The 23,078-nt window shown below is 47.0% G+C and overlaps 1 protein-coding gene across 1 annotated transcript in view; it reads right to left on the reverse strand.

Annotated features, from left to right (window-relative positions):
* Positions 1 to 6,486: 6,486 nt before the first annotated feature.
* LOC121556697 (fibroblast growth factor receptor 3) overlaps positions 6,487 to 23,078 on the reverse strand; it is a gene marked incomplete at its 5' end in the record, with an annotated part of 202,654 nt that continues 186,062 nt past the window's right edge. Inside the window, one exon of the mRNA XM_045215005.1 lies at positions 6,487 to 7,292. Within this exon, the coding sequence (XP_045070940.1) occupies positions 7,125 to 7,292 (168 nt within the window). The remainder of the gene's footprint in view (positions 7,293 to 23,078) is intronic.

Consider the following 23,078-nt stretch of genomic DNA (forward strand, 5'->3'; position numbering starts at 1 on the left):
GTCTGGACTACTGCAACTCGCTGTTGGCTGGGCTCCCCGCTTGTGCCATCAAACCTCTGCAACCAGGTTTTCAACCTCCCCAAGTTCTCCCATGTCACCCGCTCCTCCACACACTCCATTGCACTTGACTTCCCCCCTTCTATCTCTGACTGATAGCTATGTTATTGAGGAAAAATGTACTTTCTGCCTGTGATATGTGGTTGTCCCACCTAGCTGTCCTAAGATGAATGCACTAACTGTAAGTCTAAATGACTAAAATGTCAAATGTTAAAAAAAATGTTCTCTACTTTCACCTCAACACGTTTTAATATTGAAATAGTCAAATAGTACTAGGCATCTTTATGTATCAATGACTCTTCCTCTCCTCCTCCTCTCCCTCCTTCTCCTCTTCCTCATCTACCCTGGTGGGTTGAGGGATGATTTAGAGGTTGGTCCAGACGGGGGTTGGGACGGGTGAAGAAAAGAGGCATGAGGCAGGGGATGGGGAAAAGAGCGGGAGGAGAGGAGGAGGAGGAGCAAAGAGAAGCAGAGGGGGAGGCGAAAGTAGAGAAGGAGGGGGAGGAAAAAGAAAAGGGAGGAGCGAGGGGAGGAGAGAAGGAGGGGGAGGAAAAAGAAAAGGGAGGAGCGAGGGGAGGAGAGAAGGAGGAGGGATGGATGGAAAACCTTCCCAGCAGCAGCATCGTGGAAACAGAACTATCCCCTGAGTAGCGAACAAGCCCCCTCAGTAGACGTGAATAGAGCTATAGAAATATTCAGCAGCAGCAGGAAGTTCCACTGAGGTACAGGAAGTTCCCTTCAGGATGCACTTCAGACAGGATGGGATCCGGGCCAACGGCCGAGCAGCAGCCTCAGTCCAGAACCCAACAGCCGAGTTAGGACAAGGGCAGCCTGTAGCCTCAGTCCAGAACCCAACAGCCGAGTTAGGACAAGGGCAGCCTGCAGCCTCAGTCCAGAACCCAACAGCCGAGTTAGGACAAGGGCAGCCTGTGGCCTCAGTCCAGAACCCAACAGCCGAGTTAGGACAAGGGCAGCCTGTAGCCTCAGTCCAGAACCCAACAGCCGAGTTAGGACAAGGGCAGCCTGTAGCCTCAGTCCAGAACCCAACAGCCGAGTTAGGACAAGGGCAGCCTGTGGCCTCAGTCCAGAACCCAACAGCCGAGTTAGGACAAGGGCAGCCTGTAGCCTCAGTCCAGAACCCAACAGCCGAGTTAGGACAAGGGCAGCCTGTAGCCTCAGTAGAGAACCCAACAGCCGAGTTAGGACAAGGGCAGCCTGTGGCCTCAGTCCAGAACCCAACAGCCGAGTTAGGACAAGGGCAGCCTGTGGCCTCAGTCCAGAACCCAACAGCCGAGTTAGGACAAGGGCAGCCTGTAGCCTCAGTCCAGAACCCAACAGCCGAGTTAGGACAAGGGCAGCCTGTAGCCTCAGTCCAGAACCCAACAGCCGAGTTAGGACAAGGGCAGCCTGTGGCCTCAGTCCAGAACCCAACAGCCGAGTTAGGACAAGGGCAGCCTGTAGCCTCAGTCCAGAACCCAACAGCCGAGTTAGGACAAGGGCAGCCTGTAGCCTCAGTCCAGAACCCAACAGCCGAGTTAGGACAAGGGCAGCCTGTAGCCTCAGTAGAGAACCCAACAGCCGAGTTAGGACAAGGGCAGCCTGTAGCCTCAGTCCAGAACCCAACAGCCGAGTTAGGACAAGGGCAGCCTGTAGCCTCAGTAGAGAACCCAACAGCCGAGTTAGGACAAGGGCAGCCTGTGGCCTCAGTCCAGAACCCAACAGCCGAGTTAGGACAAGGGCAGCCTGCAGCCTCAGTCCAGAACCCAACAGCCGAGTTAGGACAAGGGCAGCCTGCAGCCTCAGTCCAGAACCCAACAGCCGAGTTAGGACAAGGGCAGCCTGTAGCCTCAGTAGAGAACCCAACAGCCGAGTTAGGACAAGGGCAGCCTGTAGCCTCAGTCCAGAACCCAACAGCCGAGTTAGGACAAGGGCAGCCTGTAGCCTCAGTAGAGAACCCAACAGCCGAGTTAGGACAAGGGGCAGCCTGTGGCCTCAGTCCAGAACCCAACAGCCGAGTTAGGACAAGGGCAGCCTGTAGCCTCAGTAGAGAACCCAACAGCCGAGTTAGGACAAGGGCAGCCTGTGGCCTCAGTCCAGAACCCAACAGCCGAGTTAGGACAAGGGCAGCCTGTAGCCTCAGTCCAGAACCCAACTGCCGAGTTAGGACAAGGGCAGCCTTATTCTAAAATGGATTCAATTGTTTTTTTCCCTCATCAATCTACACACAATACCCCATAATGACAAGGCAAAAACAGGGTTTTGGAAACTCCAGGAACCTAGGAAGAAACCTAGAGAGGAACCAGGCTCTGAGGGGTGGCCAGTCCTCTTCTGGCTGTGCCGGGTGGAGATTATTACAGTACATGGCCATTTAAGGCCAGATTGTTCTTCAAGATGTTCAAACGTTCATAGATGACCAGCAGGGTCAAATAATAATCACAGTGGATGTAGAGGGTGCAACAGGTCAGCACCTCAGGAGTAAATGTCAGTTGGCTTTTCATAGCCGAGCATTCAGAGGTCGACACAGCAGGTGCAGTAGACAGAGAGAGAGTCGAAAACAGAAGGTCTGGGACAAGGTACCACGTCCGGTGAACAGGTCAGGGTTCCATAGCCGCAGGCAGAACAGTTGAAACTGTAGCAGCAGTTCTGGAACCCTTTGATGCTCTTCTTCTTCTTAGCAGCTGGTGGATCATGTTCCGGAACCCTTTGATGCCACTTGATCATTATTTTCCCTTTAGTTACTAAATATAGACTGTAAACATTTAGACCACTGAAGGTCAACTGGAAAGACAATTGCATAATGACAGGGTATTTGTTTATATATCTCCTGATCCTACTGCACCTAGATAGATCTAGTCGCAACATCACTCTGCTTACATTCTCTTAACAGTGCAGTATTTGGTTCAGGAGATTTTTAAATAAGATGAAAAATAATTAAGAATAATTTGGCACTTCGTTCTTGATAAACTACATTTTAGGATCTTGCACTTTACCATCTTGTTGCACATTTTGCATTTAATAAAAACCTCTTAAGTTATATTCCACTACATTGGCACATCAATTACTTACAAACACACACACATGATTCAGAGTGAATGCTATAATGTTATAACTATCTACCTTGTGATTGTGACACCACAGAGCAGGCCTTCATATTCTATATTAACACTGGAGAGTAGCAAGGAAACCTGGAGCGCCTGGTCAGATGTTTCGGTAACACTAGATAATGTTTCAGAAACACTCTAGAACATGTTTCAGTAACACTGTAGAATATGTTTGAGATGTTTCAGTAACACTAGATAACAATTTTGGAATAAATTACAATATATATATTACTAGCTCTCTATTTATTACAGTATACAGTGAGGGAAAAAAGTATTTGATCCCCTGCTGATTTTGTACGTTTGCCCACTGACAAAGAAATGATCAGTCTATAATTTTAATGGTAGGTTTATTAGAACAGTGAGAGACAGAATAACAACAAAAGAATCCAGAAAAACACATGTCAAAAATGTTATAAATTGATTTGCATTTTAATGAGGGAAATAAGTATTTGACCCCTCTGCAAAACATGACTTAGTACTTGGTGGCAAAACCCTTGTTGGCAATCAGAGGTCAGACGTTTCTTGTAGTTGGCCACCAGGTTTGCACACATCTCAGGAGGGATTTTGTCCCACTCCTCTTTGCAGATCTTCTCCAAGTCATTAAGGTTTCGAGGCTGACGTTTGGCAACTCGAACCTTCAGCTCCCTCCACAGATTTTCTATGGGATTAATGTCGGGAGACTGGCTAGGCCACTCCAGGACCTTAATGTGCTTCTTCTTGAGCCACTCCTTTGTTGCCTTGGCCATGTGTTTTGGGTCATTGTCATGCTGGAATACCCATCCACGACCCATTTTCAATGCCCTGGCTGAGGGAAGGAGGTTCTCACCCAAGATTTGACGGTACATGGCGCCGTCCATCGTCCCTTTGATGCGGTGAAATTGTCCTGTCCCCTTAGCAGAAAAATACCCCCAAAGCATAATGTTTCCACCTCCATGTTTGACGGTGGGGATGGTGTTCTTGGGGTCATAGGCAGCATTCCTCCTCCTCCAAACACAGCGAGTTGAGTTGATGCCAAAGAGCTCGATTTTGGTCTCATCTGACCACAACACTTTCACCCAGTTCTCCTCTGAATCATTCAGATGTTCATTGGCAAACTTCAGACGGCCCTGTATATGTGCTTTCTTGAGCAGGGGGACGTTGTGGGCGCTGCAGGATTTCAGTCCTTCACGGCGTAGTGTGTTACCAATTATTTTCTTGGTGACTATGGTCCCAGCTGCCTTGAGATCATTGACAAGATCCTCCCGTGTAGTTCTGGGCTGATTCCTCACCGTTCTCATGATCATTGCAACTCCACGAGGTGAGATCTTGCATGGAGCCCCAGGCCGAGGGAGATTAACAGTTATTTTGTGTTTCTTCCATTTGCGAATAATCGCACCAACTGTTGTCACCTTCTCACCAAGCTGCTTGGCGATGGTCTTGTAGCCCATTCCAGATTGTAGGTCTACAATCTTATCCCTGACATCCTTGGAGAGCTCTTGTGGAGAGTTTGGAACCTGATTGATTGATTGCTTCTGTGCACAGGTGTCTTTTATATAGGTAACAAGCTGAGATTAGGAGCACTCCCTTTAAGTGTGCTCCTAATCTCAGCTCGTTACCTGTATAAAAGACACCTGGGAGCCAGACATCTTTCAGATTGAGAGGGGGTCAAATACTTATTTCCCTCATTAAAATGCAAATCAATTTATTTTTTGTTGTTATTCTGTCTCTCACTGTTCAAATAAACCTACCATTAAAATTATAGACTGATCATTTCTTTGTCAGTGGGCAAACGTACAAAATCTGCAGGGGATCAAATACTTTTTTCCCTCACTGTAAGAGTTTAAATAATATATTGGATGAAGACTATTACGTCTAGAACTAGCATGGGAAAACATAATTAAAACGTAAAAAGCAGTGAAATAAATGTGACATTTAGCAATAATGTTACTAAAACCCTCTCTGGCGGCTTCTTCTTCCTCTTCTTCTTCCTCTTCTTCCTCTTCTTCCTCTTCTTCTTCTTCTTCCCCAGCAAGAGTTACTTGTCGCTTTGATGTTGCAAAAGTAAATTTTGCTACCAAGGTAACCAAGGTAACCAAGGTAACCAAGGTAACGCTCAATAATGTTTCACACCCTAGATCAACATTTCATAGCGCTAAGTTTCCTTGTCCTGCTCTGCTCATTAAAATTGCTTAAATTCTTTCATACATTCTTTATTCTTTTACTGTAAAATAAAAAAAGATGGATAAAAAAACGGCAGAAATAAAATCTGCCAGTTGTGAAAATAATGTTGTTCTGTTGTCAAATAAGTTACAAAAAAAGAAATAAAAAATATTTGCTTACAGTACTAACATCCTAAACTAGATGAACAACATGTTAAGTCTATAAATATCTTTACAAATATACATGTTAATTATTAAAATAAACATTTTGTATCACTTTAAATGATTACATGCTCATGACAGTGTATTGCAATGCTTTGATTCGAAAACAATATTTTAGGAAATGATTTTAAGTACGTGGAAGCAATATGATACATATTTGAGTTTATATATTTACAATAACAACTTTTCAAAGATACATAGAAACCTCCCCCATCTATATTTCTCTCCTTCTGAAGGAGTTGACTGAAGGGGCTGACTGAAGGGGCTGACTGGGTGTGGTGTGACTGAAGGGGCTGACTGAAGGGGCTGACTGGGTATGGTGTGACTGAAGGGGCTGACTGAAGGGGCTGACTGGGTGTGGTGTGACTGAAGGGGCTGACTGAAGGGGCTGACTGGGTATGGTGTGACTGAAGGGGCTGACTGAAGGGGCTGACTGGGTGTGGTGTGACTGAAGGGGCTGACTGAAGGGGCTGACTGGGTGTGGTGTGACTGAAGGGGCTGACTGAAGGGGCTGACTGGGTATGGTGTGACTGAAGGGGCTGACTGAAGGGGCTGACTGGGTGTGGTGTGACTGAAGGGGCTGACTGAAGGGGCTGACTGGGTGTGGTGTGACTGAAGGGGGCTGACTGAAGGGGCTGACTGGGTGTGGTGTGACTGAAGGGGCTGACTGAAGGGGCTGACTGAAGGGGCTGACTGGGTATGGTGTGACTGAAGGGGCTGACTGAAGGGGCTGACTGAAGGGGCTGACTGGGTGTGGTGTGACTGAAGGGGCTGACTGAAGGGGCTGACTGAAGGGGCTGACTGGGTGTGGTGTGACTGAAGGGGCTGACTGAAGGGGCTGACTGGGTGTGGTGTGACTGAAGGGGCTGACTGAAGGGGCTGACTGAAGGAGCTGACTGAAGGGGCTGACTGAAGGAGCTGACTGGGTGTGGTGTGACTGAAGGAGCTGACTGGGTGTGGTGTGACTGAAGGGGCTGACTGGGTGTGGTGTGACTGAAGGGGCTGACTGGGTGTGGTGTGACTGAAGGGGCTGACTGAAGGGGCTGACTGGGTGTGGTGTGACTGAAGGGGCTGACTGAAGGGGCTGACTGGGTGTGGTGTGACTGAAGGGGCTGACTGGCTTTGGTGTGACCCATCGGATTGATTAACTAAAGACCAAGTACAAAAATATACATTTTCATTTTAAAGAAGAAAAAAAAAACATGCTAAATAAATAATAATAATAATAATAATAATCCATCCTTCAATGCAAAGAGTCTTTTAAAAACGTGTCAGTTTGTACTACATTTAATTTCTAACAAGAGTAGGAACACAAACATATCTGAAGCACTCTGGAAGTAGTGCCCTGTTCTGTTTCCATATCTGGTGGAGGTTCAAAGATCTATGTCCTGATCACCCCATTGGTCTGCAGTAGTGCATGCCCTGTTCTGTTTCCATATCTGGTGGAGGTTCAAAGATCTATGTCCTGATCACCCCATTGGTCTGCAGTAGTGCATGCACTGTTCTGTTTCCATATCTGGTGGAGGTTCAAAGATCTATGTCCTGATCACCCCATTGGTCTGCAGCAGTTTGACAGGGTTTGGGAGACATGGTTCGTTTCCCTGGATCAGTTTGGGGAAGCAGGGTTCGTCTGGGAGGGGGTCGTGGGGAAGCAGGGTTCGTCTGGGAGGGGGTCGTGGGCGAACACTGAGTCGTCTCCTGAGGAACAGGTGCTGCTGGAGTCTTGGCAGGTTGGAGAGTACTGCTCAAACGGGACAGACAGGTCCAGGTACTCCTGTAGTAACACAACACACAGTGTTAGAACAGACAGGTCCAGGTACTCCTGTAGTAACACAACACACAGTGTTAGAACAGACAGGTCCAGGTACTCCTGAAGGAACCAACACAACACACAGCATTAGAACAGACAGGTCCAGGTACTCCTGAAGGAACCAACACAACACACAGCATTAGAACAGACAGGTCCAGGTACTCCTGAAGGAACCAACACAACACACAGCATTAGAACAGACAGGTCCAGGTACTCCTGAAGGAACCAACACACAGCATTAGAACAGACAGGTCCAGGTACTCCTGAAGGAACCAACACACAGTGTTAGAACAGACAGGTCCAGGTACTCCTGTAGTAACACAACACACAGCATTAGAACAGACAGGTCCAGGTATTCCTGAAGGAACCAACACAACACACAGCATTAGAACAGACAGGTCCAGGTACTCCTGAAGGAACCAACACACAGCATTAGAACAGACAGGTCCAGGTACTCCTGAAGGAACCAACACAACACACAGTGTTAGAACAGACAGGTCCAGGTACTCCTGTAGTAACACAACACACAGCATTAGAACAGACAGGTCCAGGTACTCCTGTAGTAACACAACACACAGCATTAGAACAGACAGGTCCAGGTACTCCTGAAGGAACCAACACAACACACAGCATTAGAACAGACAGGTCCAGGTATTCCTAAAGGAACCAACACAACACACAGTGTTAGAACAGACAGGTCCAGGTACTCCTGAAGGAACCAACACACAGCATTAGAACAGACAGGTCCAGGTACTCCTGAAGGAACCAACACACAGCATTAGAACAGACAGGTCCAGGTACTCCTGAAGGAACCAACACAACACACAGTGTTAGAACAGACAGGTCCAGGTACTCCTGTAGTAACACAACACACAGCATTAGAACAGACAGGTCCAGGTATTCCTGTAGTAACACAACACACAGCATTAGAACAGACAGGTCCAGGTATTCCTAAAGGAACCAACACAACACACAGTGTTAGAACAGACAGGTCCAGGTACTCCTGAAGGAACCAACACAACACACAGTGTTAGAACAGACAGGTCCAGGTACTCCTGTAGTAACACAACACACAGCATTAGAACAGACAGGTCCAGGTATTCCTGAAGGAACCAACACAACACACAGTGTTAGAACAGACAGGTCCAGGTACTCCTGAAGGAACCAACACAACACACAGCATTAGAACAGACAGGTCCAGGTACTCCTGTAGTAACACAACACACAGCATTAGAACAGACAGGTCCAGGTACTCCTGAAGGAACCAACACAACACACAGCATTAGAACAGACAGGTCCAGGTACTCCTGTAGTAACACAACACACAGCATTAGAACAGACAGGTCCAGGTACTCCTGTAGTAACACAACACACAGCATTAGAACAGACAGGTCCAGGTATTCCTGAAGGAACCAACACAACACACAGTGTTAGAACAGACAGGTCCAGGTATTCCTGAAGGAACCAACACAACACACAGTGTTAGAACAGACAGGTCCAGGTATTCCTGAAGGAACCAACACAACACACAGTGTTAGAACAGACAGGTCCAGGTACTCCTGAAGGAACCAACACAACACACAGCATTAGAACAGACAGGTCCAGGTACTCCTGTAGTAACACAACACACAGCATTAGAACAGACAGGTCCAGGTACTCCTGAAGGAACCAACACAACACACAGCATTAGAACAGACAGGTCCAGGTACTCCTGAAGGAACCAACACAACACACAGCATTAGAACAGACAGGTCCAGGTACTCCTGTAGTAACACAACACACAGCATTAGAACAGACAGGTCCAGGTACTCCTGTAGTAACACAACACACAGCATTAGAACAGACAGGTCCAGGTACTCCTGAAGGAACCAACACAACACACAGCATTAGAACAGACAGGTCCAGGTACTCCTGAAGGAACCAACACAACACACAGCATTAGAACAGACAGGTCCAGGTACTCCTGTAGTAACACAACACACAGCATTAGAACAGACAGGTCCAGGTATTCCTGAAGGAACCAACACAACACACAGCATTAGAACAGACAGGTCCAGGTATTCCTGAAGGAACCAACACAACACACAGTGTTAGAACAGACAGGTCCAGGTACTCCTGAAGGAACCAACACAACACACAGCATTAGAACAGACAGGTCCAGGTATTCCTGAAGGAACCAACACAACACACAGCATTAGAACAGACAGGTCCAGGTACTCCTGAAGGAACCAACACAACACACAGCATTAGAACAGACAGGTCCAGGTATTCCTGAAGGAACCAACACAACACACAGTGTTAGAACAGACAGGTCCAGGTATTCCTGAAGGAACCAACACAACACACAGCATTAGAACAGACAGGTCCAGGTACTCCTGAAGGAACCAACACAACACACAGCATTAGAACAGACAGGTCCAGGTATTCCTGAAGGAACCAACACAACACACAGCATTAGAACAGACAGGTCCAGGTACTCCTGAAGGAACCAACACAACACACAGTGTTAGAACAGACAGGTCCAGGTATTCCTGAAGGAACCAACACAACACACAGCATTAGAACAGACAGGTCCAGGTACTCCTGAAGGAACCAACACAACACACAGTGTTAGAACAGACAGGTCCAGGTACTCCTGTAGTAACACAACACACAGCATTAGAACAGACAGGTCCAGGTACTCCTGAAGGAACCAACACAACACACAGTGTTAGAACAGACAGGTCCAGGTACTCCTAAAGGAACCAACACACAGCATTAGAACAGACAGGTCCAGGTATTCCTAAAGGAACCAACACAACACACAGTGTTAGAACAGACAGGTCCAGGTACTCCTGAAGGAACCAACACAACACACAGAATTAGAACAGACAGGTCCAGGTACTCCTGAAGGAACCAACACACAGTGTTAGAACAGACAGGTCCAGGTACTCCTGAAGGAACCAACACACAGCATTAGAACAGACAGGTCCAGGTACTCCTGAAGGAACCAACACAACACACAGTGTTAGAACAGACAGGTCCAGGTACTCCTGTAGTAACACAACACACAGCATTAGAACAGACAGGTCCAGGTACTCCTGTAGTAACACAACACACAGCATTAGAACAGACAGGTCCAGGTATTCCTGAAGGAACCAACACAACACACAGTGTTAGAACAGACAGGTCCAGGTATTCCTGAAGGAACCAACACAACACACAGTGTTAGAACAGACAGGTCCAGGTACTCCTGAAGGAACCAACACAACACACAGTGTTAGAACAGACAGGTCCAGGTATTCCTGAAGGAACCAACACAACACACAGCATTAGAACAGACAGGTCCAGGTATTCCTGAAGGAACCAACACAACACACAGCATTAGAACAGACAGGTCCAGGTACTCCTGTAGTAACACAACACACAGCATTAGAACAGACAGGTCCAGGTACTCCTGTAGTAACACAACACACAGCATTAGAACAGACAGGTCCAGGTACTCCTGAAGGAACCAACACAACACACAGTGTTAGAACAGACAGGTCCAGGTATTCCTGAAGGAACCAACACAACACACAGCATTAGAACAGACAGGTCCAGGTATTCCTGAAGGAACCAACACAACACACAGTGTTAGAACAGACAGGTCCAGGTATTCCTGAAGGAACCAACACAACACACAGTGTTAGAACAGACAGGTCCAGGTACTCCTGTAGTAACACAACACACAGCATTAGAACAGACAGGTCCAGGTACTCCTGAAGGAACCAACACAACACACAGCATTAGAACAGACAGGTCCAGGTATTCCTAAAGGAACCAACACAACACACAGTGTTAGAACAGACAGGTCCAGGTACTCCTAAAGGAACCAACACACAGCATTAGAACAGACAGGTCCAGGTATTCCTAAAGGAACCAACACAACACACAGTGTTAGAACAGACAGGTCCAGGTACTCCTGTAGTAACACAACACACAGCATTAGAACAGAGAGGTCCAGGTACTCCTGAAGGAACCAACACACAGTGTTAGAACAGACAGGTCCAGGTACTCCTGAAGGAACCAACACACAGCATTAGAACAGACAGGTCCAGGTACTCCTGAAGGAACCAACACAACACACAGTGTTAGAACAGACAGGTCCAGGTACTCCTGTAGTAACACAACACACAGCATTAGAACAGACAGGTCCAGGTACTCCTGAAGGAACCAACACAACACACAGCATTAGAACAGACAGGTCCAGGTACTCCTGAAGGAACCAACACAACACACAGTGTTAGAACAGACAGGTCCAGGTATTCCTGAAGGAACCAACACAACACACAGCATTAGAACAGACAGGTCCAGGTACTCCTGTAGTAACACAACACACAGCATTAGAACAGACAGGTCCAGGTATTCCTGAAGGAACCAACACAACACACAGCATTAGAACAGACAGGTCCAGGTACTCCTGTAGTAACACAACACACAGCATTAGAACAGACAGGTCCAGGTATTCCTGAAGGAACCAACACAACACACAGCATTAGAACAGAGAGGTCCAGGTACTCCTGAAGGAACCAACACAACACACAGCATTAGAACAGACAGGTCCAGGTACTCCTGAAGGAACCAACACAACACACAGCATTAGAACAGACAGGTCCAGGTACTCCTGTAGTAACACAACACACAGCATTAGAACAGACAGGTCCAGGTACTCCTGAAGGAACCAACACAACACACAGCATTAGAACAGACAGGTCCAGGTATTCCTGAAGGAACCAACACAACACACAGCATTAGAACAGACAGGTCCAGGTATTCCTGAAGGAACCAACACAACACACAGCATTAGAACAGACAGGTCCAGGTACTCCTGTAGTAACACAACACACAGCATTAGAACAGACAGGTCCAGGTACTCCTGAAGGAACCAACACAACACACAGCATTAGAACAGACAGGTCCAGGTACTCCTGTAGTAACACAACACACAGCATTAGAACAGACAGGTCCAGGTACTCCTGTAGTAACACAACACACAGCATTAGAACAGACAGGTCCAGGTACTCCTGAAGGAACCAACACAACACACAGCATTAGAACAGACAGGTCCAGGTATTCCTGAAGGAACCAACACAACACACAGCATTAGAACAGACAGGTCCAGGTATTCCTGAAGGAACCAACACAACACACAGTGTTAGAACAGACAGGTCCAGGTACTCCTGAAGGAACCAACACACAGCATTAGAACAGACAGGTCCAGGTACTCCTGAAGGAACCAACACAACACACAGCATTAGAACAGACAGGTCCAGGTATTCCTGAAGGAACCAACACAACACACAGTGTTAGAACAGACAGGTCCAGGTACTCCTGAAGGAACCAACACACAGCATTAGAACAGACAGGTCCAGGTACTCCTGAAGGAACCAACACAACACACAGCATTAGAACAGACAGGTCCAGGTACTCCTGAAGGAACCAACACAACACACAGTGTTAGAACAGACAGGTCCAGGTACTCCTGAAGGAACCAACACAACACACAGCATTAGAACAGACAGGTCCAGGTACTCCTGAAGGAACCAACACAACACACAGCATTAGAACAGACAGGTCCAGGTACTCCTGTAGTAACACAACACACAGCATTAGAACAGACAGGTCCAGGTACTCCTGAAGGAACCAACACAACACACAGCATTAGAACAGACAGGTCCAGGTACTCCTGAAGGAACCAACACAACACACAGCATTAGAACAGACAGGTCCAGGTATTCCTGAAGGAACACAACACACAGCATTAGAACAGACAGGTCCAGGTACTCCTGAAGGAACCAACACAACACACAGCATTAGAACAGACAGGTCCAGGTATTCCTGAAGGAACCAACACAACACACAGTGTTAGAACAGACAGGTCCAGGTATTCCTGAAGGAACCAACACAACACACAGTGTTAGAACAGACAGGTCCAGGTACTCCTGAAGGAACCAACACAACACACAGCATTAGAACAGACAGGTCCAGGTACTCCTGAAGGAACCAACACAACACACAGCATTAGAACAGACAGGTCCAGGTACTCCTGTAGTAACACAACACACAGCATTAGAACAGACAGGTCCAGGTACTCCTGAAGGAACCAACACAACACACAGCATTAGAACAGACAGGTCCAGGTACTCCTGAAGGAACCAACACAACACACAGCATTAGAACAGACAGGTCCAGGTACTCCTGAAGGAACCAACACAACACACAGCATTAGAACAGACAGGTCCAGGTATTCCTGTAGTAACACAACACACAGTGTTAGAACAGACAGGTCCAGGTACTCCTGAAGGAACCAACACAACACACAGTGTTAGAACAGACAGGTCCAGGTACTCCTGAAGGAACCAACACAACACACAGTGTTAGAACAGACAGGTCCAGGTACTCCTGTAGTAACACAACACACAGCATTAGAACAGACAGGTCCAGGTACTCCTGTAGTAACACAACACACAGCATTAGAACAGACAGGTCCAGGTACTCCTGAAGGAACCAACACAACACACAGCATTAGAACAGACAGGTCCAGGTACTCCTGAAGGAACCAACACAACACACAGTGTTAGAACAGACAGGTCCAGGTATTCCTGAAGGAACCAACACAACACACAGTGTTAGAACAGACAGGTCCAGGTACTCCTGAAGGAACCAACACAACACACAGTGTTAGAACAGACAGGTCCAGGTACTCCTGAAGGAACCAACACAACACACAGTGTTAGAACAGACAGGTCCAGGTATTCCTGTAGTAACACAACACACAGCATTAGAACAGACAGGTCCAGGTACTCCTAAAGGAACCAACACACAGCATTAGAACAGACAGGTCCAGGTATTCCTGAAGGAACCAACACAACACACAGTGTTAGAACAGACAGGTCCAGGTACTCCTGAAGGAACCAACACAACACACAGCATTAGAACAGACAGGTCCAGGTACTCCTGAAGGAACCAACACACAGCATTAGAACAGACAGGTCCAGGTATTCCTAAAGGAACCAACACAACACACAGTGTTAGAACAGACAGGTCCAGGTACTCCTGTAGTAACACAACACACAGCATTAGAACAGACAGGTCCAGGTATTCCTGAAGGAACCAACACAACACACAGTGTTAGAACAGACAGGTCCAGGTACTCCTGAAGGAACCAACACACAGCATTAGAACAGACAGGTCCAGGTATTCCTAAAGGAACCAACACAACACACAGTGTTAGAACAGACAGGTCCAGGTACTCCTGAAGGAACCAACACAACACACAGCATTAGAACAGACAGGTCCAGGTATTCCTGAAGGAACCAACACAACACACAGTGTTAGAACAGACAGGTCCAGGTATTCCTGAAGGAACCAACACAACACACAGCATTAGAACAGACAGGTCCAGGTATTCCTGAAGGAACCAACACAACACACAGCATTAGAACAGACAGGTCCAGGTACTCCTGTAGTAACACAACACACAGCATTAGAACAGACAGGTCCAGGTATTCCTGAAGGAACCAACACAACACACAGCATTAGAACAGACAGGTCCAGGTACTCCTGTAGTAACACAACACACAGCATTAGAACAGACAGGTCCAGGTACTCCTGAAGGAACCAACACAACACACAGCATTAGAACAGACAGGTCCAGGTATTCCTGAAGGAACCAACACACAGCATTAGAACAGACAGGTCCAGGTACTCCTGAAGGAACCAACACAACACACAGCATTAGAACAGACAGGTCCAGGTACTCCTGTAGTAACACAACACACAGTGTTAGAACAGACAGGTCCAGGTACTCCTTTAGTAACACAACACAACACACAGCATTAGAACAGACAGGTCCAGGTATTCCTAAAGGAACCAACACAACACACAGCATTAGAACAGACAGGTCCAGGTACTCCTGTAGTAACACAACACACAGCATTAGAACAGACAGGTCCAGGTACTCCTGAAGGAACCAACACAACACACAGCATTAGAACAGACAGGTCCAGGTACTCCTGTAGTAACACAACACACAGCATTAGAACAGACAGGTCCAGGTACTCCTGAAGGAACCAACACAACACACAGCATTAGAACAGACAGGTCCAGGTACTCCTGTAGTAACACAACACACAGCATTAGAACAGACAGGTCCAGGTACTCCTGAAGGAACCAACACAACACACAGCATTAGAACAGACAGGTCCAGGTACTCCTGAAGGAACCAACACACAGCATTAGAACAGACAGGTCCAGGTACTCCTGTAGTAACACAACACACAGCATTAGAACAGACAGGTCCAGGTACTCCTGTAGTAACACAACACACAGCATTAGAACAGACAGGTCCAGGTACTCCTGTAGTAACACAACACACAGCATTAGAACAGACAGGTCCAGGTACTCCTGTAGTAACACAACACACAGTGTTAGAACAGACAGGTCCAGGTACTCCTGTAGTAACACAACACACAGCATTAGAACAGACAGGTCCAGGTACTCCTGAAGGAACCAACACAACACACAGCATTAGAACAGACAGGTCCAGGTACTCCTGAAGGAACCAACACAACACACAGCATTAGAACAGACAGGTCCAGGTACTCCTGAAGGAACCAACACAACACACAGTGTTAGAACAGACAGGTCCAGGTACTCCTGAAGGAACCAACACAACACACAGCATTAGAACAGACAGGTCCAGGTACTCCTGAAGGAACCAACACAACACACAGCATTAGAACAGACAGGTCCAGGTACTCCTGTAGTAACACAACACACAGTGTTAGAACAGACAGGTCCAGGTACTCCTGAAGGAACCAACACAACACACAGCATTAGAACAGACAGGTCCAGGTACTCCTGAAGGAACCAACACAACACACCACATTAGAACAGACAGGTCCAGGTACTCCTGTAGTAACACAACACACAGCATTAGAACAGACAGGTCCAGGTATTCCTGAAGGAACCAACACAACACACAGTGTTAGAACAGACAGGTCCAGGTACTCCTGAAGGAACCAACACACAGCATTAGAACAGACAGGTCCAGGTATTCCTAAAGGAACCAACACAACACACAGTGTTAGAACAGACAGGTCCAGGTACTCCTGTAGTAACACAACACACAGCATTAGAACAGACAGGTCCAGGTACTCCTGAAGGAACCAACACAACACACAGCATTAGAACAGACAGGTCCAGGTACTCCTGAAGGAACCAACACAACACACAGCATTAGAACAGACAGGTCCAGGTACTCCTGAAGGAACCAACACAACACACAGCATTAGAACAGACAGGTCCAGGTATTCCTGAAGGAACCAACACAACACACAGTGTTAGAACAGACAGGTCCAGGTACTCCTGAAGGAACCAACACAACACACAGCATTAGAACAGACAGGTCCAGGTACTCCTGTAGTAACACAACACACAGCATTAGAACAGACAGGTCCAGGTATTCCTGAAGGAACCAACACAACACACAGTGTTAGAACAGACAGGTCCAGGTACTCCTTTAGTAACACAACACAACACACAGCATTAGAACAGACAGGTCCAGGTATTCCTAAAGGAACCAACACAACACACAGCATTAGAACAGACAGGTCCAGGTACTCCTGTAGTAACACAACACACAGCATTAGAACAGACAGGTCCAGGTACTCCTGTAGTAACACAACACACAGCATTAGAACAGACAGGTCCAGGTACTCCTGAAGGAACCAACACAACACACAGCATTAGAACAGACAGGTCCAGGTATTCCTGAAGGAACCAACACAACACACAGTGTTAGAACAGACAGGTCCAGGTACTCCTGAAGGAACCAACACAACACACAGCATTAGAACAGACAGGTCCAGGTACTCCTGAAGGAACCAACACAACACACAGCATTAGAACAGACAGGTCCAGGTACTCCTGTAGTAACAAAACACACAGCATTAGAACAGACAGGTCCAGGTACTCCTGTAGTAACACAACACACAGCATTAGAACAGACAGGTCCAGGTACTCCTGAAGGAACCAACACAACACACAGTGTTAGAACAGACAGGTCCAGGTACTCCTGAAGGAACCAACACAACACACAGTGTTAGAACAGACAGGTCCAGGTATTCCTGAAGGAACCAACACAACACACAGCATTAGAACAGACAGGTCCAGGTATTCCTGAAGGAACCAACACAACACACAGCATTAGAACAGACAGGTCCAGGTACTCCTGTAGTAACACAACACACAGCATTAGAACAGACAGGTCCAGGTACTCCTGAAGGAACCAACACAACACACAGCATTAGAACAGACAGGTCCAGGTACTCCTGAAGGAACCAACACAACACACAGCATTAGAACAGACAGGTCCAGGTATTCCTGAAGGAACCAACACAACACACAGTGTTAGAACAGACAGGTCCAGGTATTCCTGAAGGAACCAACACACAGCATTAGAACAGACAGGTCCAGGTACTCCTGTAGTAACACAACACACAGCATTAGAACAGACAGGTCCAGGTACTCCTGTAGTAACACAACACACAGCATTAGAACAGACAGGTCCAGGTATTCCTGTAGTAACACAACACACAGCATTAGAACAGACAGGTCCAGGTACTCCTGAAGGAACCAACACAACACACAGCATTAGAACAGACAGGTCCAGGTATTCCTGAAGGAACCAACACAACACACAGCATTAGAACAGACAGGTCCAGGTATTCCTGAAGGAACCAACACAACACATAGCATTAGAACAGACAGGTCCAGGTATTCCTGTAGTAACACAACACACAGTGTTAGAACAGACAGGTCCAGGTACTCCTGAAGGAACCAACACACAGCATTAGAACAGACAGGTCCAGGTACTCCTGAAGGAACCAACACAACACACAGCATTAGAACAGACAGGTCCAGGTACTCCTGTAGTAACACAACACACAGCATTAGAACAGACAGGTCCAGGTACTCCTGAAGGAACCAACACAACACACAGCATTAGAACAGACAGGTCCAGGTACTCCTGAAGGAACCAACACAACACACAGCATTAGAACAGACAGGTCCAGGTACTCCTGAAGGAACCAACACAACACACAGTGTTAGAACAGACAGGTCCAGGTACTCCTGAAGGAACCAACACAACACACAGCATTAGAACAGACAGGTCCAGGTACTCCTGAAGGAACCAACACAACACACAGCATTAGAACAGACAGGTCCAGGTACTCCTGTAGTAACACAACACACAGTGTTAGAACAGACAGGTCCAGGTACTCCTGAAGGAACCAACACAACACACAGCATTAGAACAGACAGGTCCAGGTACTCCTGAAGGAACCAACACAACACACCACATTAGAACAGACAGGTCCAGGTACTCCTGAAGGAACCAACACAACACACAGTGTTAGAACAGACAGGTCCAGGTACTCCTGAAGGAACCAACACAACACACAGTGTTAGAACAGACAGGTCCAGGTACTCCTGAAGGAACCAACACACAGCATTAGAACAGACAGGTCCAGGTATTCCTAAAGGAACCAACACAACACACAGTGTTAGAACAGACAGGTCCAGGTACTCCTGTAGTAACACAACACACAGCATTAGAACAGACAGGTCCAGGTACTCCTGAAGGAACCAACACAACACACAGCATTAGAACAGACAGGTCCAGGTACTCCTGAAGGAACCAACACAACACACAGCATTAGAACAGACAGGTCCAGGTACTCCTGGAAGGAACCAACACAACACACAGCATTAGAACAGACAGGTCCAGGTACTCCTGAAGGAACCAACACAACACACAGCATTAGAACAGACAGGTCCAGGTACTCCTGTAGTAACACAACACACAGCATTAGAACAGACAGGTCCAGGTATTCCTGAAGGAACCAACACAACACACAGTGTTAGAACAGACAGGTCCAGGTACTCCTTTAGTAACACAACACAACACACAGCATTAGAACAGACAGGTCCAGGTATTCCTAAAGGAACCAACACAACACACAGCATTAGAACAGACAGGTCCAGGTACTCCTGTAGTAACACAACACACAGCATTAGAACAGACAGGTCCAGGTACTCCTGTAGTAACACAACACACAGCATTAGAACAGACAGGTCCAGGTACTCCTGAAGGAACCAACACAACACACAGCATTAGAACAGACAGGTCCAGGTATTCCTGAAGGAACCAACACAACACACAGTGTTAGAACAGACAGGTCCAGGTACTCCTGAAGGAACCAACACAACACACAGCATTAGAACAGACAGGTCCAGGTACTCCTGAAGGAACCAACACAACACACAGCATTAGAACAGACAGGTCCAGGTACTCCTGAAGGAACCAACACAACACACAGCATTAGAACAGACAGGTCCAGGTACTCCTGTAGTAACACAACACACAGCATTAGAACAGACAGGTCCAGGTACTCCTGAAGGAACCAACACAACACACAGTGTTAGAACAGACAGGTCCAGGTACTCCTGAAGGAACCAACACAACACACAGTGTTAGAACAGACAGGTCCAGGTATTCCTGAAGGAACCAACACAACACACAGCATTAGAACAGACAGGTCCAGGTATTCCTGAAGGAACCAACACAACACACAGCATTAGAACAGACAGGTCCAGGTACTCCTGTAGTAACACAACACACAGCATTAGAACAGACAGGTCCAGGTACTCCTGAAGGAACCAACACAACACACAGCATTAGAACAGACAGGTCCAGGTACTCCTGAAGGAACCAACACAACACACAGCATTAGAACAGACAGGTCCAGGTATTCCTGAAGGAACCAACACAACACACAGTGTTAGAACAGACAGGTCCAGGTATTCCTGAAGGAACCAACACACAGCATTAGAACAGACAGGTCCAGGTACTCCTGTAGTAACACAACACACAGCATTAGAACAGACAGGTCCAGGTACTCCTGTAGTAACACAACACACAGCATTAGAACAGACAGGTCCAGGTATTCCTGTAGTAACACAACACACAGCATTAGAACAGACAGGTCCAGGTACTCCTGAAGGAACCAACACAACACACAGCATTAGAACAGACAGGTCCAGGTATTCCTGAAGGAACCAACACAACACACAGCATTAGAACAGACAGGTCCAGGTATTCCTGAAGGAACCAACACAACACATAGCATTAGAACAGACAGGTCCAGGTATTCCTGTAGTAACACAACACACAGTGTTAGAACAGACAGGTCCAGGTACTCCTGAAGGAACCAACACACAGCATTAGAACAGACAGGTCCAGGTACTCCTGAAGGAACCAACACAACACACAGCATTAGAACAGACAGGTCCAGGTATTCCTGAAGGAACCAACACACAGCATTAGAACAGACAGGTCCAGGTATTCCTGAAGGAACCAACACAACACACAGTGTTAGAACAGACAGGTCCAGGTACTCCTGAAGGAACCAACACAACACACAGTGTTAGAACAGACAGGTCCAGGTACTCCTGAAGGAACCAACACAACACACAGCATTAGAACAGACAGGTCCAGGTACTCCTGTAGTAACACAACACACAGCATTAGAACAGACAGGTCCAGGTATTCCTGAAGGAACCAACACAACACACAGCATTAGAACAGACAGGTCCAGGTATTCCTGAAGGAACCAACACAACACACAGCATTAGAACAGACAGGTCCAGGTATTCCTGAAGGAACCAACACAACACACAGCATTAGAACAGACAGGTCCAGGTACTCCTGAAGGAACCAACACAACACACAGCATTAGAACAGACAGGTCCAGGTATTCCTGAAGGAACCAACACAACACACAGTGTTAGAACAGACAGGTCCAGGTATTCCTGAAGGAACGAACACAACACACAGTGTTAGAACAGACAGGTCCAGGTACTCCTGAAGGAACCAACACAACACACAGCATTAGAACAGACAGGTCCAGGTACTCCTGAAGGAACCAACACAACACACAGTGTTAGAACAGACAGGTCCAGGTATTCCTGAAGGAACCAACACACAGCATTAGAACAGACAGGTCCAGGTACTCCTGAAGGAACCAACACAACACACAGTGTTAGAACAGACAGGTCCAGGTACTCCTGAAGGAACCAACACACAGTGTTAGAACAGACAGGTCCAGGTACTCCTGTAGTAACACAACACACAGCATTAGAACAGACAGGTCCAGGTACTCCTGTAGTAACACAACACACAGCATTAGAACAGACAGGTCCAGGTACTCCTGTAGTAACACAACACACAGCATTAGAACAGACAGGTCCAGGTATTCCTGAAGGAACCAACACAACACACAGCATTAGAACAGACAGGTCCAGGTATTCCTGAAGGAACCAACACAACACACAGCATTAGAACAGACAGGTCCAGGTACTCCTGTAGTAACACAACACACAGCATTAGAACAGACAGGTCCAGGTACTCCTGAAGGAACCAACACAACACACAGCATTAGAACAGACAGGTCCAGGTATTCCTGAAGGAACCAACACAACACACAGCATTAGAACAGACAGGTCCAGGTACTCCTGAAGGAACCAACACAACACACAGCATTAGAACAGACAGGTCCAGGTACTCCTGTAGTAACACAACACACAGTGTTAGAACAGACAGGTCCAGGTACTCCTGAAGGAACCAACACAACACACAGTGTTAGAACAGACAGGTCCAGGTACTCCTGAAGGAACCAACACAACACACAGCATTAGAATAGACAGGTCCAGGTATTCCTGAAGGAACCAACACAACACACAGTGTTAGAACAGACAGGTCCAGGTACTCCTGAAGGAACCAACACAACACACAGCATTAGAACAGACAGGTCCAGGTACTCCTGAAGGAACACAACACACAGCATTAGAACAGACAGGTCCAGGTACTCCTGTAGTAACACAACACACAGTGTTAGAACAGACAGGTCCAGGTACTCCTGTAGTAACACAACACAACACACAGTGTTAGAACAGACAGGTCCAGGTACTCCTGTAGTAACACAACACACAGCATTAGAATAGACAGGTCCAGGTATTCCTGAAGGAACCAACACAACACACAGTGTTAGAACAGACAGGTCCAGGTACTCCTGAAGGAACCAACACAACACACAGCATTAGAACAGACAGGTCCAGGTACTCCTGTAGTAACACAACACACAGCATTAGAATAGACAGGTCCAGGTATTCCTGAAGGAACCAACACAACACACAGTGTTAGAACAGACAGGTCCAGGTACTCCTGTAGTAACACAACACACAGTGTTAGAACAGACAGGTCCAGGTACTCCTGAAGGAACCAACACAACACACAGTGTTAGAACAGACAGGTCCAGGTACTCCTGTAGTAACACAACACACAGTGTTAGAACAGACAGGTCCAGGTACTCCTGAAGGAACCAACACAACACACAGCATTAGAACAGACAGGTCCAGGTACTCCTGAAGGAACCAACACAACACACAGCATTAGAACAGACAGGTCCAGGTATTCCTGAAGGAACCAACACAACACACAGTGTTAGAACAGACAGGTCCAGGTATTCCTGAAGGAACCAACACAACACACAGCATTAGAACAGACAGGTCCAGGTATTCCTGAAGGAACCAACACAACACACAGCATTAGAACAGACAGGTCCAGGTACTCCTGAAGGAACCAACACAACACACAGTGTTAGA

This window comes from Coregonus clupeaformis, unplaced genomic scaffold (assembly GCF_020615455.1).
Source record: "Coregonus clupeaformis isolate EN_2021a unplaced genomic scaffold, ASM2061545v1 scaf0350, whole genome shotgun sequence".
NCBI classification, from domain to species: Eukaryota; Metazoa; Chordata; class Actinopteri; order Salmoniformes; family Salmonidae; genus Coregonus; species Coregonus clupeaformis.